This window comes from Tenrec ecaudatus, chromosome X, assembly GCF_050624435.1.
Source record: "Tenrec ecaudatus isolate mTenEca1 chromosome X, mTenEca1.hap1, whole genome shotgun sequence".
NCBI classification, from domain to species: domain Eukaryota; kingdom Metazoa; phylum Chordata; class Mammalia; order Afrosoricida; family Tenrecidae; genus Tenrec; species Tenrec ecaudatus.
The window spans coordinates 6,937,451-6,954,846 of record NC_134548.1 but is presented as its reverse complement, the minus strand read 5'-3'; the positions used below and the strand labels follow the sequence as shown (position 1 = coordinate 6,954,846).

Below are 17,396 nucleotides of genomic sequence, written 5' to 3'. Positions count from 1 at the left end.
TCTATGTCGCCAATGATTCTGTGACACAGTAACTGGGACGGGGATCCAGAAGATGGTGTCAGAGTAGAATCAACAGCAAGTGCCAACCACAGCGTCACCGATACCTCGTTTTCCATCACATTCATTTTAAATGAGTGAAGATGATCATGCTATAATTGATCAAATAATACCACAGACATGGGTATTTCCGAGCCTCCTGGAAGGACTCCGCTGCCAATAGAATAATTCAATCAGTATAGAAAATGCTCTCATTTGTTAACTATGTGGACATTTTCCATTATTCAGAAACCAGCTGAGAATTCGAAAAGCAGAGCAGGCAAAATTTCAGTGATTGAGACCAAGTGCTGCATTAAAGTCGTTTGTTTTATACCTAGAAGACTCATGCTGTTCACCGCATATAATTCTGTGTACATAATATATAGTTCCATGTCCCAGATAATGATTCTAAGTTTTCTATATGTATGCCTTAAGTAAGTCCTCCCAAGCCCTTTGAGGGGGATGCTTATTTTACAGAGGAAGAAGTATAAGTCCATATTTGACTGCAAATGGCTTGATTAGCCTTTGTTCCAGTGCCCATAAAGTGGAAACAAAACATTGGGCTAGACAACCAGAAGGCTCCATAAGTCCACTGAAAGTTGACCAAAAGTCACATCACAACACCCAAGAGCAAAACACCAATATGTGCCTCTACAATTCACCAATCACTAGACTCGGGAAATACAGAATCTCACAGGTGATGCTGCTCAGTGCCCTCAAGATGCGTCTAACTCCTAGCAGCTTGATGCACAACAGAAGGGAACCCTGCCCGGCCCGGCACCACCTTTCTCATTGTTATATTTGACCCCACTGTTGCATTGTGGAAGTGTCAACCCCATCTCCTTCAGTGTCTTCCTCTTTTTCACTGCCCCTCCACATTACCAAGCACGCCGTCCTTTTTCCAGGGACTGGTCTCTCCTGATAATATGTCCAAACACCATGAAAACACACCTCACCAAGTACAGCATTGTGGCTGTACTTCTTCCAGGACGGATGGGTTTGGGCTTCTGGCCATCCATATCTGTAATCCTTCCACTATTTCTTACCGGCACCAGCATTTAAGTCGAACAACTCTTCTCCAGTATTATTTCCCATCAGTGTCCAACTTTCACATGCACCTAGGGTCTTGCACTTACTACAGCACACGGCAAGACCTTAAAATAAATAGACCAATAGATTTATTTCCCAAGAGCAATAATCAATGATGTCATAAGAAATAAAATCGTTCAGATAGACATCAACCCTAAAACAAAATGTGGAATAAGATGACATGTCTGGGTGGAGGACTCTACCAAGAGATACCAGGTCCCTGAAGTTACAGTGGGTTAATTGCTTGGCTGCTAGGCAAAAGGCAGGTGGATGGAACTCACCAGGCATTCCAGGGGAGAAAGACGTGGGAATGGACTTCAGTAAAGGTTTACAGCCTTGGAAGCTCTAGGGGGCAGTTCTACGCTGTCCTAGAATGTTGCTAGTGGTCTGTATCAACTCAATAACATACGACATGTATACAATCTTGTAAAGCACGGTTTCCCAACCCCAGGAGCATTGACCTTTTGGACCAGTTAACCCTTTACTGTATGTGTTGACCCCATAGTCTCACTTCTAGAACTAGATCATATATATATGAGAGAGAGAGAGAGAGAGAGAGAGAGAGAGAGAGAGAGAGAGAGGAGAGCAATGAGACCAAATAACCTGGCTACTAAATTAGTCATAGTAAGGTCATATACTGATATAATAGTAAAAACAGTGGGAGGTGGGTGTTTGTGGGGTGTGTCTATATGCCTTCCAGAGGGGAATAGAAAGTAAATTGTGATGCATTCTTATAATAAGAGTATTTTGCATCCATTTTATATATTATCTGCAAGCAATTTTTACTGACATGAAAATTCTACTGGCATAATATTGAATGAAAACAAGCATTCAAAAATACACACTATCTCTCAAAAGTCTGTTAAATATGTGCAAGGAGACTTCAAAAAGTTCAAGTATATGGATTTAAAAGATTATGAAATTTTTAAGAATTATTTTATTGAGGGCTCATACAACACTTGTCACAATCCATACATACATCTATTGTGTCCTGCCCATTTGTTGCAATCAGCATTCTCAAAACATTTTCTTTCTACTTGAGCCCTTGGTATCAGCTCCTCATTTCCCCCCTCTGTCCCCACTTGTTCCTCCCCATGAACCCTTGATAATTTATAAATGATTATTATCTTGTCATATCTTACATTGTTCAATGTCTCCCTTCACCCACTTTTCTGTTGTCCATCCCCCAGGGAGGAGGTTATATGTAGATGCTTGTAATCAGCTCCCCTTCTCTACTCCACCTTCCTTCCACCCTCCTGGTATTGCCATTCTCACCACTGGTCCTGAAGGGTTTATCTGTCCTGGGTCCCCTGTGTTTCCAGTTCCTGTCTGTACCAGTGCACATCCTCTGGTCTAGCTGGATGTGTAAGGTAGAATTGGGATCGTGATAGTAGTTGAGGGGGAGGGGGGGCATTTAAGAGCTAGAGGAATGTTATTTGTTTCATCATTGCTACGCTGCACCCTGACTGGCTAATCTCCTCCCCAGGACCCTTATGTAAGGGATGTCCAGTTGCCCACAGATGGGCTTTGGGTCCCCAATCGGTTAGAAAAAGTAAGAAAGATAATAGAATGTGTCTGCTTTTTGAAGTCTTGGAGTGTGTGTGTGTGTGTGTGTGTGTGTGTGTGTGTGTGTGTGTCGGTGTAGGCTGGAAAGAAATCAACATATTATGAGTGCTTACTTCTCAAGTATTTGTAACATTTGTCTGGGTTTTCTTCAACAAGCACTTACTTTTATTATGATCACAGAAACAAGAAAGCTAGGTTTTAAAAACTGACACAAGAACTCAACATCTATATATAATGCATGCTTACATTAGAATTCTGAACAATAAAGAAATGCTGCATTGTCTTTCTTCATATGGAGAAGACATTGAACTATCATATGGAAATTATTTCATCAGAAACATTGAAACAAACTGATCCTGGCACTGAAACATCTAATGACCCAACAGAGTAGAACTGTCCCAGAGGGTTTCCAAGGCTGTCCATCTTAACAGAAACTGACTATCACAGCTTTGTCCCGCACAGTGACTGGAGGGTTGGAACTGCCGAGATGTTGGTCAGCTGGAAGGCTGCCTTAACGGCTGCACCACTAGGACTGCTCTTGGATACCATCCAGAAACCAATCTCACTGTCATCAAGTTGACTCTGACTCTTATCGACTTTGCAGAACAGGATAGACCCCAGGCTATACTTCTTAACAGGACCAGAGGTCTCATTTCCCCCACAGATCAGCTGGTTGTTTCCAGGGACTGAGCCTCTAATTAGCAGCTTAAACTATCACCTGCCACCCACCCCAGCCACCAAGGCTCCTTTATGGAGACGATGGTGTGGGATAAATGAGCATTCATGGACTTCCTGTTGGCACACCTCTTCCATTGCTGTGCTGGCATTCCGTTCGATTTGTATTTGATTTCCTCCAGAGGAGTCAACAGGACTATTGATTTTGTTTGCTTCTCCACAGGTCTCCAGACAGTGGGAATATTCCGTGTTGGCAGCTCAAAAAAGCGAGTGAGACAAGTAAGTGAAAAATGAAGATTCTATTAAGACATTTCCCTTGGCATGTAAATGAAGTGCCATGTGCAGACATTAAGCACATACAAATCTGTTTCTGAAGATGTCTTCTTTGCCTCTCTACCAAAAAAATCAAAACCAAGCTCCTTGCTGGCAAAGTCAAAGCCCAGTCCCTGGGGATGAAAGGCAAGAATTTGTAATCATCTCATTGAGCCAGAAAGGACAGGCAGAGAGAACCTGATCAGCAAGTGATCACAAATAGATCACAACTGTAAAGTACCCATTATTGTCAAAATCCAATCTGGAAATGCCCTCAACATTCTCTTTTTGGAAGAGGTTGTGTTTAATGATCTGACAGAATGATTCGCTACTCACTTTACCCAGAAAACCCCACAAAATTCAGGCACATCAAGAAGAGCAATTCTTTGGGTCCCTTTGAAAAGGACACCCATGAAACTGCCCAAGAGCCTGCATATCCAGAAAACCCCCGAATATCTGAAAGATGTTACTTTGCAGAAGCAGTGTGGGCTATTGCGACATGACAGTGGTGGAGTGAGTAGGTGTACCCAGGCCACACAGTGGGGTTGGGCCCAGGGTCAGTGGCCCAAAAAGAGTGCCACATTTTGGCCACACTTGCTTAAAAATGCAGAGTCATGCTGAATGGAAGGGTTTAGCTGTGACTTCTCTGGTCATTGAGCACATCCAGGTGAACAAAGCCCCCCAGATGTGCCGCCAGAGCACATGGGGGTATTCAGGGACACAAGAACTCCCCCTGCCACAGGGGCATGACCCTGACTGAATAGGAACACGTTGTTCCTCAAGCAGAAGAGACAGCTGCACGGAAGAAAAGGGCTCTCCCAGAAGAGACTGAAGAAGCACTAACTTATGGCTCGGGAGGAAATTAAGGTTAAAAATCAAAGATAATAAAAGCAAACAAAAATTTTTTTTAGCTATGTTTATAGCTTTACCTTCTCAAAACTAAGTAATTCTGAAGTTGACCTAGAACTACTGGTCCCTAATTCATTTTTCCTGTAGGGATCTGCCCCACGGATGGCCTCAGCTACTGTGTTACATTCTCTCAACAAAACTTTGCAATGAGACCTTCAGGAATAGAATCCTACAATGTAGCAGGTAGCCAAATTCATAACAGCTTCAGAAAAGCAAACCTTCCTTTGAGAAGAGAATTCATTTGTGGGCTGAAAGAGAATTAAAATGCTAATTTCCCTCTGTTGGCACCAACCAAAGGAAATAAAACTCAGTGACTCAATAATGCAGCCAAGGGAAAAATAAATGTTTAGTTTGATAGAGCTGAAGAAATGATATTTGTTCATCTTATTGAAACTACCTGAAATAAATATCACCTTGTATCTGTGTGTGTGTGTGTGAAGATAAAAAAGGGTTTTTACAGGAAGCACATTTTCCATTTGGTTGGTTGGTTTTTATTTAATACTTACAAGAGAGACTATTGAGCAAACAGGCAGTATTTCACCACAGAATTGGCAGGAAGAGTGATAGAAGAGTGACATTTGTTGGGTCTCCTCTCTGCAGAATTGTGGAATATTTTCACAAACATTATCTCCTGGAATCCACCCATGAACCAGGAGAGTAGTTGTAGCTTCTTTCATCTATTTTCCTTTTTTTTTTAAGTCTTCCAAAATGCTCTCTCACTTCCATCTAGTCTATGCCAACTCATAGTGACCCAACAGAACAGGGTAGAACTGCCCCTGTGAGTTCCCAAGGCTAAAACTCTTTACGGGGGTAGATGGTTTAGCACTGCTGGACTTGGGGTTAGCAGCCCATTGCTTAACCACGATGCCGCCAAGCCCCTTCAAACAAAATCAAGATCACAAACATTAACCCGTCCATAGGAAAAACTTTGGTGTCTGTTCATTTTGTATGCATGTGTATGTGTGTACTCAGAACAGAAAAAAAGGTGAGCTTGAGGGCTTGCAAGTCAGAATAGTGCCATTGGCAGTGGTCTTGACCAGGGGTGCCTAACACACTGAGGGCGAGGTGCCTGGAGCCAGTACACCCTCCCAGCAGTGCTGGGGTTTCGCCTCAGAAGGAGTAGTGGAAAATGCCAGCAGTGATTCATTCATTGTATCTGGATACGCTGAATGGGGAATCTTTGCCTGGAACTTGAGGAAGAATCATTCAAGTATGTTGTTGTTGTGTACTGCTGAGCTGGTTTGGACTCATCATAACTGTATGTACAACAGAACAAAATACTGCCCGGTCCTGCTCCCTCCTCCCAATTGTTCTTATGTTTGAGCTGACTGTTGTGGCCGCTGGGTCAGCCCATCTGGACGTGGGCAGATGACCTAATGACAATAGAATTAGTGACCACTTTGATTTGAAAGAATGAAAGATGCTCACATTTGTCATTCTGTCGTGTTCTATTGCCTCTTGGTGAGCCAGGAGGGCTCTTCAGAACACTTGTCACTGTATTGAGAGCTAGTCACTGGTAGGATTACCCTCTGATCCCCTGTCACTCTCCCAGCCCATGGGCTGGGGAAGGGAGGGGGCTTTGCCTGTTGATTCCTCGGGCCCGTAACAGGCGACAGAGGAAGTGTACAGTACATCTTTGTAAAGGAATGAATCCATGAGTGATTGAACAGATGAACTCATGCAGAAAGCTTATTACATCGAGGTGGAGTCATGAACTCCCATAGTGATTTCTACAGCACACGACCATGCGTCAACTCAGCTGAGTTGTCCACAGGGAACATAGGATGTGGAAGGTATTACTTCGTCTGGCTGGTGTGGGATTTTGCTACAGTAACGGCTGAGAGGCGGAGTGTAATGATTAAGTCAAAGAATCCTTCTGAGGATTGTTAATAAGGTGACTTTGACAAAGCGAAGGCCGCTTTTCTTTCAGGAGTGCCATCTTACCAGCCTCAGTCATGAATGGCTTATCAGCCTGATGAATTTGATTAGCTGCAGCAAAACCCCCTCGCTTTCTTGCCGAGTGCCTCTGAAAATTTTTAAAATGCCAACCTGACAGGCTTGCTGACGCGCAGACAGGCTGGGTGATGGACGGATTGTTCCTGCCGGCCTTGAGAGTTGACCTATGTTCCATTCCACCCTGGAGCTCTCTGCACCTCACCCCACCCCCCACCTTCTGGTTGTCATTAGCGGGCCCTTCTGCTTGCGTCATCCACAGCAAGCCTGCAGAGAGTTGTACTTAATATCACATGTAAGGTATGCGTACTATAGTCATGGCTGGGTTCCTGCCACACACTGTCCAGACGAAGGTGGCAGCGTGCTTGTTTCTCGGATGGAATACCAGGTACTGGGGGCCCAAGTGCGCCTTTGGCTGGGAAGTGAACACGGAAGGATGGGGTTGGGGGACTGCCATTTGAACCGTTTGTCTCCCCTCAGTTACGGGAGGAATTCGACCGTGGCATTGACGTTTCTCTGGAAGAGGAGCACAGCGTCCACGACGTGGCTGCCTTGTTGAAGGAATTCCTGAGGGACATGCCAGACCCCCTGCTCACCAGGGAGCTGTACACGCCCTTCCTCCACACGCTGCGTAAGTGAGGCCATCCTGGGCAGAAAAGTGCCCCTGAGACGCCAGGGTGTCCAACTCCTTTAGCCAACCTTGTGCCTCTTTGCCCTGACAGCTATATTTTGTCTTCATTGATGGCTCTCTAATGAGCGGGCTATTTGGGGACTTTTCTGAGCTTCACCCTAGGGAGAATTAGCAAGAAGAAAGTTGCTATCAAACAAATGCACATAGCCAAGAAAGAGTTGGGAGGTTTGCAAATGACCCCAAAGACTAGAAAGTGCCACATCAATGGATGCTTTGGACTACAAGCAAAAGTTCACATTAAGACTGACTGTGAAAATAAGTTTGCTTTTTGTTGTATGGAAAAGGAGGGAGGTAGAAGAGCCCAGAGAGAAGGAGCCAGTGGGCGATCCCAGGGCAAGCTCAGGCCAGGGCTTCGGGTCTGTGGATACAGAGCCCATAGAGGAAAAATGCAGGGTGATGGGCAAGAGGCATAGACACGGTCAGCCTCCCATGGGAGGACTCGTACAGGACCATGATAGAGAAGACAGAGCCACCATGCTGTATCTGAGGATAGAAAGAACGTTTAGCCTTTGGATGTTCTTCAAAAGTTCGCCCCAATCCCATTAGAACTTTTATTGAGTCTCAGTCATTGGCATCAACAATGAAATCTTGATATCTATAAAGTAGGGGATGTGTTACATCTTAAGGGAAAGGTGAGAGACACAAGTTAGAGAAAAGAAGTTACCTGGATTTCCAAAGGTAAGAGTCTCAGAGATGCTTACAATTAGGGAAATGTAGTTATGGGAGCAGGGATATTGCTGTGCTTATCACTCTTTTGAAGTTTGCATGGTCGCTAGAATTCCAGTTTCTCTCTTGAAGAGTTTGGATGGAGATCCTTTTTCTGCCCAGGGCCGTTTAGATATGGATCACATCATTCTCAATCACACAGAATCATCAACGTAAAACTTAGCCTGTGATCTTTGGTCAAACATCCAAGGAAAGTACCTCTAATGTGATGGTGGGGACATTTTCTCTGGTGTGGCGTGTGCCATGAGCTGGGATTGATGATTTTGTGGGCCTGAGGTGTATGTGTCTGGCCCGCTAGCTGGGCATGCCCCCTCCCTGTTTTAGAGGGCCTTGCATGATTTCTGTAGTTGTTCCATGTCCTCAGGTCTAATCCCTAGTTATATTCTTCAGAGAGCTGGGTCAGTAGTGAGGGAGGGGGGGTGGTAGTTGATGAAGAGATGCATGACTTGCCTTGACCCTTTCCATTAAGAATGTTGCCCACTGCCTGGTATGCGCACCTCCAACTCAGAGGGCCTCTTGTCGCCTTGTTTTAGTGTTGGAGCCGGAGGAACAGCTGGGCGCCCTACAGCTCCTCATCTATCTTCTACCTCCCTGCAACTGCGACACCCTCCACCGCCTCCTGCAATTCCTCGCCATCGTGGCCAGCCATGCTGACGACATCAGCAAAGATGGGCAAGAGGTATGCCCCCCCACTTCCCCAGTTGGTGGTCAGAGAGGCTGTGAATCTTGCTTTTGATTTCAGAGGAAGAACCACCAACATGGTCATACTTTCCACATGGAGGAAATGACATTCCCTCTCTAGACTTTTCTGACTCGGTAGGGAGTGAGTCAATGCCAGGTTTTCTCTCCAGAGACAGCTTCTACGAGCACCTGGGCCACTCACCTCCTTGTAGGTTCTTAAGGAAGCTTCTCGTGGAGGCTCTCTTTTTTTTATGATGATGATGCTATGGCATACCACCTCACTAGTCTCCTCAGTTATCCTTGGAACTCCCATCTTTCCTAGTAGCTAGAGTTCTACTATCTCTATTCCAATGGATCCTTACTCTCTTTAAACACTTTCTGCAGAGTAAGGACTGGTTCTATGCGGTGGCTGATCAATCTGACTTTCAAAACGAGATGCAAAGGCAGCTCACTGCCATCGAATCCATGTAGACTTGTAGCGACCCTCTAGGACAGGGTAGAACTTCCCCTAGGGGTTTTTGAGAATGTGACTCTTCGTGGGAGTAGAAAGCCCCGTCTTTCTCCCAAGAGGAGCAGCTGATGGTTTTGAGCTGCTGACAGTTAGCAGCCTAACTCCTACCCACTACCCTACCAGAGCTCCTGGAAGGAGCAACTAGGAGGTGTGCTTTACTCATCATTGTCATGATGGCTTGAGGCAACACGATGTCAACTGTTGGAGATGGTTCTACACAGTCCCCTAGACTTTTCTTTTTTATCCTGGTGTGATCCACACCACAGGTTTGGTGTTCTAGCGCTCTTTGACCACACTCAGACAATCCGAGGTGGCGTGGAGGTTCACTTTTGGACAAGGAAGACACTGTCTTAACTTTTAAGTAACCTCCGACCAAGTTACCTGTTTCATCTTTGCCTTGATAGGAAACCAGCTGCCCTCTTTTATACCATTCAGTCTTACTTCTCCTTGACCTTGGAACCCCCAGAAGATATCCAGCTCTCTAATCTGATAACATGCATTATAAATCAACAAGGGGCTTCCCAGATTTGCTTAACCATGGAAACATTTGTTTAAAATCCTTGTTAAGAACACTGTGCTTTCTTGTGAGTTTAATTCCATGAAATGCTTCAATGCCTTTCCTAGACAACATAGTCCTATATAATTTTTTTCCACTTTAAAACAGACAGATCATTTTGTATTTCTTATCTTTGTCGTCTTCCGTGTAGGGGAGCGAATGGAACTTTCATGAGGTTGTTATTTTTCTTTCTAGTAGTTGTAATTCTTGAAAGCCTGATAGGCAACAGATTTAATACTATGGCCCTGACACATTGTTTCAGCACAAAAATGTCTTTGATGGGTAGAGTATAATTCTCGTTAATTGCTAAGTAGTTAGCTCACCTGTCTGAATGTTAGCCTTTTTTGGCAGTAGTATGGTCTGGGTAATCACCAGGTAATGTCTGAGAGAACCCTGTGTGCCCAGGAAGGTCAGTTGCTTCACTGGGATTTCTCAAGTGCTAAGTGTGAAGAAGAAAGTCAGGTCTAAGCTGCTAAGAAGCCAACAAGGATATCAAACGTGCGATTGAGCTCCCACAAACCCCTTTCTTTATTTTAATAGTTTTATTATCACCTCATCCACATGTCATCTAATTCAATAATTCAATCCTATCAAGAAGAATTGTACAATTAGCACCACAGTCCATTCTTGAACATTTTCATCTTCCATGTACTCATTGTTAGTCATGAATTTGTTTTCTAATTGTGGCAAAAAATATACCCAAAAAAACCCCTCTCTGATTCCACAACCTCCACCTGTATAATTCAATGGCATCGATTATACTCTTGGCGTTGTACAGTCCTTACTGATATCCTTTTCAAAAGCATTTTGCCCACCATCAACATAAGTTCAATTCTTTGTCCTTCACCCATGGTCACCCTTGGTCAAGTTTGGTTTCATTTCTTGTTTTTATTAGTAGTTGTCTTGGTGTAGTATTCACATATCATACATGCTTGGTTAAATTGCTTTGGAAAAGAGTTTGTATCTATATCATCCCAATGAGTCCTAGTGTTCCCGCATGCCACAATTGCCCTTTTGGAATCGTCTTCAAACACTGTCCAACTGTTGAACAAATCTCCATTGCCTAAGCCAAAAGGAAGAATGACTCTTGGATGAGTATAAGTGAGAGATAGCACCTCCTACCATGTGCCAGCATGGTGCTAGTGACTTTACCTCTGCACCCACTCCTCACTTATCAACTTGGTTAGATACTAAAGACCTAGCTATTGGAAACTTTGTATGACAAGAAAATGGAAGATGACCTCATCACCTCCCTCCCTCATTTGTACTCTGGATATCCATTGGCCCCTGCTAGGTTCACCTGCGCCTGACACCTCCCCCTACCAACCCCAGCCCGTCTACTCATCAAGAACATGCATGTAGACTAGCAAGCAGACCTATACCAGAGGCCTCCACGTGACTGACCATTGGATGTGGATCATTCTCTGTGGTGGGGAGACTGTAGGGCATTTAGCAGCACCCTGGGCCTCTCCCCACTCCATGACTCTCATCCCCATGTGGCGATGGATGGGGAGGGTCGGAGTTTCCTCCTCCCTAAAGCGAAACAGCAACCAAATGTGTTGCCATCAAGTCCATCATGATGCGTGTGGCAGAGTAGAACTCCCTCATAGTGTCCGCTTGGTTGTGCTCTACATGAACGCACATCACCAGACCTTTCTTCCATGTTGCCACTTGGCAGCTTAGCATGACCAACCTTGAGGTTAGGAGTCCAGTGCCCACCATTTGTCATACCCAGGGACCTAAATGACCATCACCATTGCCTTTCTGATAGGCATTGGTGAGTTTGCAAAATCATTGTCTTATTTACTAGTGGGACCTTACAGCTGTCTACAGAGAGGGCATGAGAAAAATGGTCGACTAGTCCAGCAGTGTTGCTTTTAGAAAGGGGAAAAAAAAGAAGAGTGATCTTTTATCAAGTTGTGGTGTTTTGCTATCTTTTGTTTGTTTTATTTTACTCTGTTTTGTTTGGTTTGCTATTTGCTGTGCTCCTTGGGGGAAGGAGAAATTCCCAAATGTAAGAAAGATTTTATTTCTTCTAGAAAGAATATTATAGCGGCAAAATGGAAACAGCCTTGGGGAAGTCCAAGTCCCACCGTAGGAAGTCCAAGAACACCACAACCACCACGACCACCACCACCACCACCACCCCTCCCCACACACACTCCTCCCTGGCATTGCATGGAAAATATAGCGTGAAAACGTTCTTTTCTGGCGAGAGAATCCAGGGCTTTTGTTTGGTTCTGAGAACAAGAATTTAGGAAGCATTGAAGGGGAGTGTGGTGACTGGTCTTTGGGGAGGAACATGCTATGAGGAACTGGGAGGCTACCTTTGTAACATCACACAAGGGTGAGAGGTGGTCGGCCCTCTCCTTGGGTGTAGAGTTTAAGAGGCCTCCAAACCACTTAGTTGTCAGAGATTTGCTCTGCATTCATTTTGAGTTTATCTGGATGACCAATGGGTTTTGGTTTGTTTTTTTTTTTTTTACCCCTTCTATTTTGTGCTCATGCTGCAGGCCTAGTTCCTGCCATGCTTTAAAGTAAGTATCCCCACAATCCATACTGCTACAGGGTCTGCCAAGGAAAGTGGGTGCAACCTCTTCCCAGCTCTGCCACCACCTAGCTCTCTACGCTGGGTACCAATTTACTAAAACTTAAGGCTAAAAATAGCAGCTCCTTCAGAAGCATACAGGGAGAGCACGTTCAAATGGTCTGTGGACAGCCCTGAGTCCAGTGACCATATGTGCTCAACTTGTAATAAATGGGAATGCTTCCCACTCCGCTCAGAAATCATCTACGAGGCTTAGTAAAGAGCAAACCTGACCTTAAATTTGCTAGTGAATTAAATGATAATCTAATTCATCATCCAGTGTCCACTGTACTGCCTGGACAGCTTTCTCAGATGTTTATTTCCATATTACACTTATTGTATATAGTTGTGCTTTCTTTGATCACATATTTATATTATCTATCTTTATGTTTAGGAGGCCTGGTGGCTTCGTGGGTCACGCCTTAGGCTGCTAACTACAAGGGCTGCATTTGGAAAGCTGAGGCTTGTAGTGAAGGCTGAAGTGGAAGCTGTCTGCTCCTGTAAAGACTGACAGCCTTGCATGCCCACGGGGGTGGTTCTCTTCTCACCTGAAGGCAGAAACATAAATAAAAGTATTTATATTTTATACGTTAGGTACACAGAATCCTTTGGGGGGCGGGGCATTGTTGTCCAAGTGACTCTACCTCATGGTCATTTATGGGTGTCAGAGTTGGTAATATTTGCAGTGGTTGTAATCTTAGGGAAGTAGATCATCAGGCCTTTCTTCATCAGTTCCACAAAGTGGATTCAAACCGTCAACCATTCAGTTAGCAGTGAAGCACCATCCAGAGACCTGTACACAGCTATACACCCACTGCCACTGAGTTAATTCCAACTCATAGCGGATCTATATAGAGTTTCCAAGGCTGTCATATTTTATGGAAGCAGACCTCCTCAGCTTTCTCCTGAGGCTGGTGAGTTTGAACTGCTGACCTTTCAGTTAGTGGTCCAAAGCTTACCTAACAGCGCCACCAGGGCTCTTTCATGCATTGCTAGCGGACAGATAGACATATACACACATACTCACATATGAGCCAAGCTTGCTGCCACCCCGTTCATTTGGACTCGCAACAACCCTATAAAGCAGAAGAGTACTTCCCCTGTGGGTTTCTGAGGCTGGAAATCTTTACAGGAGCAGAGAGCCTCATCTTCCTCCTGTGGAGTGGCTCGTCGGTTCAAACTGCTGCCCTGCAGCCCAATTCATTATCCACTCCACTCCTCGACTCACATGTATACATACATACATAGATGTGTCTGTGCATATGTACAGAAGGGCTTCAAAAAATTCTCAGGAAATATGACAGTGCTCTTTTTCCACGAGTTTCCTGAAGCCCCTTCATATGAATGTATACAAACAAAACAAACACACTGCTGTGGAATTGCTTCCAACTCCTAGCAACTCTATAGGACAGAATAGAACTGCTCCTCTTTATGGGAATGCACAGCCTCATCTTTCTCCCTCAGAAGAGCTGGTGGATTTGAACCATTGAGGTTATGGTTAGCAACCCAACATCTAACCCACAGAGTCATAAATGTATGCACATGTATACATGTAGACACAGAGTTGACTCTGGCTCATCGCGACCCCCTAGGACAGAGGAGAGCTGCCCCTGAGGGTTTCCCAGGCTGGTGTGTTACAGGAGGAGACAGCTGCAGCTGTCTCCTGAGGAGCAGCTGAGAGGTTCGGCCCACCGCTTCTCAGCAGGAGTTGAGCAGTTAGAATCCTTACACCACCAGGACTTTTTATAGGGGCGAGTGTGTGTGTGAGTGTGTGAGTGTGATTGTGTAACCAGACTCAATGGAGTCAATTCTGACTCACAACAACCCTATAGGGCAGGCTCGAAGTGCAGAGTGTAACCCTTCACAGGAGTAGAAAACCTCATCGTTCTCCTGACACACAGCAGATGGTTTGAACTGCTTGATCTTGTGATTAGCAGCCCAACTGTAACTCACTATGTTACAATAGGCGGGTGGTGATGATGGGGTGTGTGGTGTGTGTGTGTGTGTGTGTTTAAACATGGAGAGCAAGAAGCAAAATTGTCTGGAAGCGGGTCTACTTTGCAGTTTTACAAACAAAGCAAAGTCACTCCAAAATGGCACAAATGAAGCTGTGCCCGGCTAGCTGCTGGGCACAGTGGGATGTTACCGGCATCTGGTCTGGTACTGCTTGCTCAGAATAGCACCTGGAGCAGGACCAAGAGGATGTGGAGCTGCAGCTTGTCCTTATACTCAACATTGTTGTAGAAGGAAACAGCCTTCTACTGGTCCATGTTAAAAGAGGAGAGAGAGGGAACCCTAGTAGTGCTTTGTGTAGAGAACATTCCCTGTGCTCAGACTTGGTTTGATTTTCCATCATGAATTTCCAGCAAGATAAATGAGAAAGAAAAATGAAAAATGGCTGTGGTATATCAGGGCAATAAAGAACACATAGGCTGCCATCCACATAGAGCGCTTGAGTTCAAATCCCCAGTGTTTAGTACTGGGAACAATTTCACTTGGCTGCTAATTGCCTCCGAAAATGGCCAGAAGTTCTGGGCAGCAAAGGATGCGGTCCCCTTGGAGGCTTGTTCTCAGCTGTCACTTGGAACTAGTGACTTCTATGCTGTGTACCTACTTGCTTTTCAATCCAGGTGAAGTCTCCCCACCCAGAAACCTTCCGCAGGCATGCGTAGGATGTGAATGAATCCTGACCAAAGAAATCAACATCTACCTAGACTGGGGTCGTCTCAGGAGAATGTTGGGGCCATCTGCTCCTTGTGGGTGACAGTCCCGGAAGTTCTATGGGGCAGTTCTCCTCTCTCTTCTAGGGTTGCAGTGAATCAGCCTCAATTCAACGAGTTTGAAAAAAAAGAAACACTCACTGCCATTGACTCTATCTTGATGCAGTGACCCTATAAGACAGGGTCGAACTTCCCTTGTGGCTTTCTGAGACTGTAAACCTTTTCAGGAGTCGAAAGTTTTGTCTTTCTCCTACAGGGCAGCTGGTGGTTTCGAATTTCTGACCTTTGGGTTAGCAACCCAACGCATAACCATTACACCACTCCTTCACTGCCAATGGAATTGGTTTGGGTTTGGTTGTTTGCTTGTGGGGAAGGGGACAGTATTTAGTGTTTCTCAGCCACAGGCCAATTTTGCCCCCCAGACAGTACTTGACAATGTCTGGGGGCATTCTTGCTTGTCTAAGCTGTGGGTGGAAGGGAAGACTTCTAGCCTCTAGTAGGTAGACATGAAGCATGCTGCTGGATATCCGATAGGTTCATAGACAGCCCTGGCCCCAGGGAACCCTGGCCGAGAGAAACTTGGCAGGATAATCTCTCCCACCTTAAAATGGAAGCAAGTGACAGGTTTGTATAGATTCAGAGAGATCAAAAAACAAATTCACTGCCATCGAGACAATTCTGACTCATAGTGGCACTATAGAGAAAGAGAGTCAGTAAGCAGAATCTTGAAGTCCTTTCTAACGTTCAGCTGCCTTCCTTCTGGCCATGCCACGTAGAGGGGTTACTCCTCAGACAGCGCCCAATCCTATTCACAAAGTGTATCTTTGCGGAAGATGGCCAGACACCATTGTGTGTAATCACTGAAAGCCGAAAGCAATGTAAATGGCCATCTTTTCATTGTGGTTATAACAAATCAGGGTGACATCCATGCAGTGGGAAGACTCGGGACCAATCAGGGTGACGATTTCAGATGGAAGTGGGAAAATGCATGCAGTATCTTGTTAAATTATACGGTGCAGCATCACTGGTGGCTTGATAAAGGAAAAGAGTTGTATCAAATGTGCTTGACACGGTGGATGAATGCATGGATTAAGATAAGAGTTGTGTGAGCCCCAAATAAAATGATTAAATAAAAAAGAAAATAATTATTGATAGATATGTATAGAAGAGGGTATGAATGGATGAATCTTGGGATGGTGGGCAATTTATTTGCTTTATACTACTTATTCATATATTGACCATGGGTAGAATTTTTTTTTATATACTGTCGGTTAAAAAAAAAGAATTTCCTTCTTGCTCTCTGTGCTCCCTTTAGTTGCAGCCATCTTTCTCCTTCCTTTTCTGCCAAGCTATGTATGCAAGAGCGCTCTCTTCATTGTCTCCCCATTAGGGATGGGGCTCCTTTCTACACGGCCCCTGGACATGGTTTGAACCATTGGGAAGGCCCGTCTTCATGGATGCTGACAGAAAGAGCGGGGTCCTTTCTGGAGAAAACCCACAGCAGGGGGCAACGATCCATTGGTGATTCAGCCATCCCGTGTCCTCTCTTTCCATAGGTCACTGGGAACAAAATGACATCTCTGAACCTGGCCACCATATTCGGACCCAACCTGCTGCACAAGCAGAAGTCGTCAGACAAAGAGTTCTCCGTCCAGAGCTCAGCTCGCGCCGAGGAGAGCACCGCCATCATCGCGGTGGTGCAGAAAATGATAGAAAATTACGAGGCCCTCTTCATGGTAGGTGGCTTTTCTTGAGGGTCGCAATAAGGTGAATTGCTCAATGAACCTCAAGGGTATCTCCTTCTGGTCACCAAGGGTCACTCTTTGGAATCATTTAATTCAGCGGTTCTCAACGTGTGGGTGGCGACCCCTTGGGGGGGGTCGAATGACTCTTTCACAGGGATTGCCTAAGACCATCGCAAAACACATATTTCTGATGGTCTTAGGAACTGAGTCACCGCTCCTCTATCCGTCTCCAGGTGGGTCTGCCCACATGCGGATATGCCCACATCCGAGTACCTGGAGTGTTTCAAGACAACATTTCATTTATTTGTCATTAGAAATAACTATTTCACAATATATAATCACATTTTGTTTTTGTGATTCATCACTATGCTTTAATTATGTTCAATGAAATACATTTGTCACAGTGAAAATACATCCTGCATATCAGATAGATTCATGATGATTCATAACAGTAGCAAATGACGGTGATGAAGTAGCAAAAACAAAATGATGTTATGGTTGGGGGTCACCACAACACAGGAACTGTGTGAAAGGGTTGTGGCATTAGGAAGGCTGAGAACCACTGGTTTAATTAGTCATAGCAGTGCCCTAGCTCAAAACAGGCTGGACACTCTTTCCTTTGTAATTGAGCTCAGGCGC

At 44.9% G+C, this 17,396-nt stretch overlaps 1 protein-coding gene across 2 annotated transcripts in view; it reads left to right on the top strand.

Annotated features, from left to right (window-relative positions):
- The window catches only part of ARHGAP6 (Rho GTPase activating protein 6), a 517,936-nt gene that overhangs the window by 462,380 nt on the left and 38,160 nt on the right, over window positions 1-17,396 (top strand). For both annotated transcript variants that reach the window (XM_075539194.1, XM_075539195.1), the window contains exons 6-9: window positions 3,590-3,645; window positions 7,021-7,171; window positions 8,491-8,636; window positions 16,569-16,748. In XM_075539194.1, coding sequence (XP_075395309.1) covers window positions 3,590-3,645; window positions 7,021-7,171; window positions 8,491-8,636; window positions 16,569-16,748 — 533 coding nt within the window. The remainder of the gene's footprint in view (window positions 1-3,589; window positions 3,646-7,020; window positions 7,172-8,490; window positions 8,637-16,568; window positions 16,749-17,396) is intronic.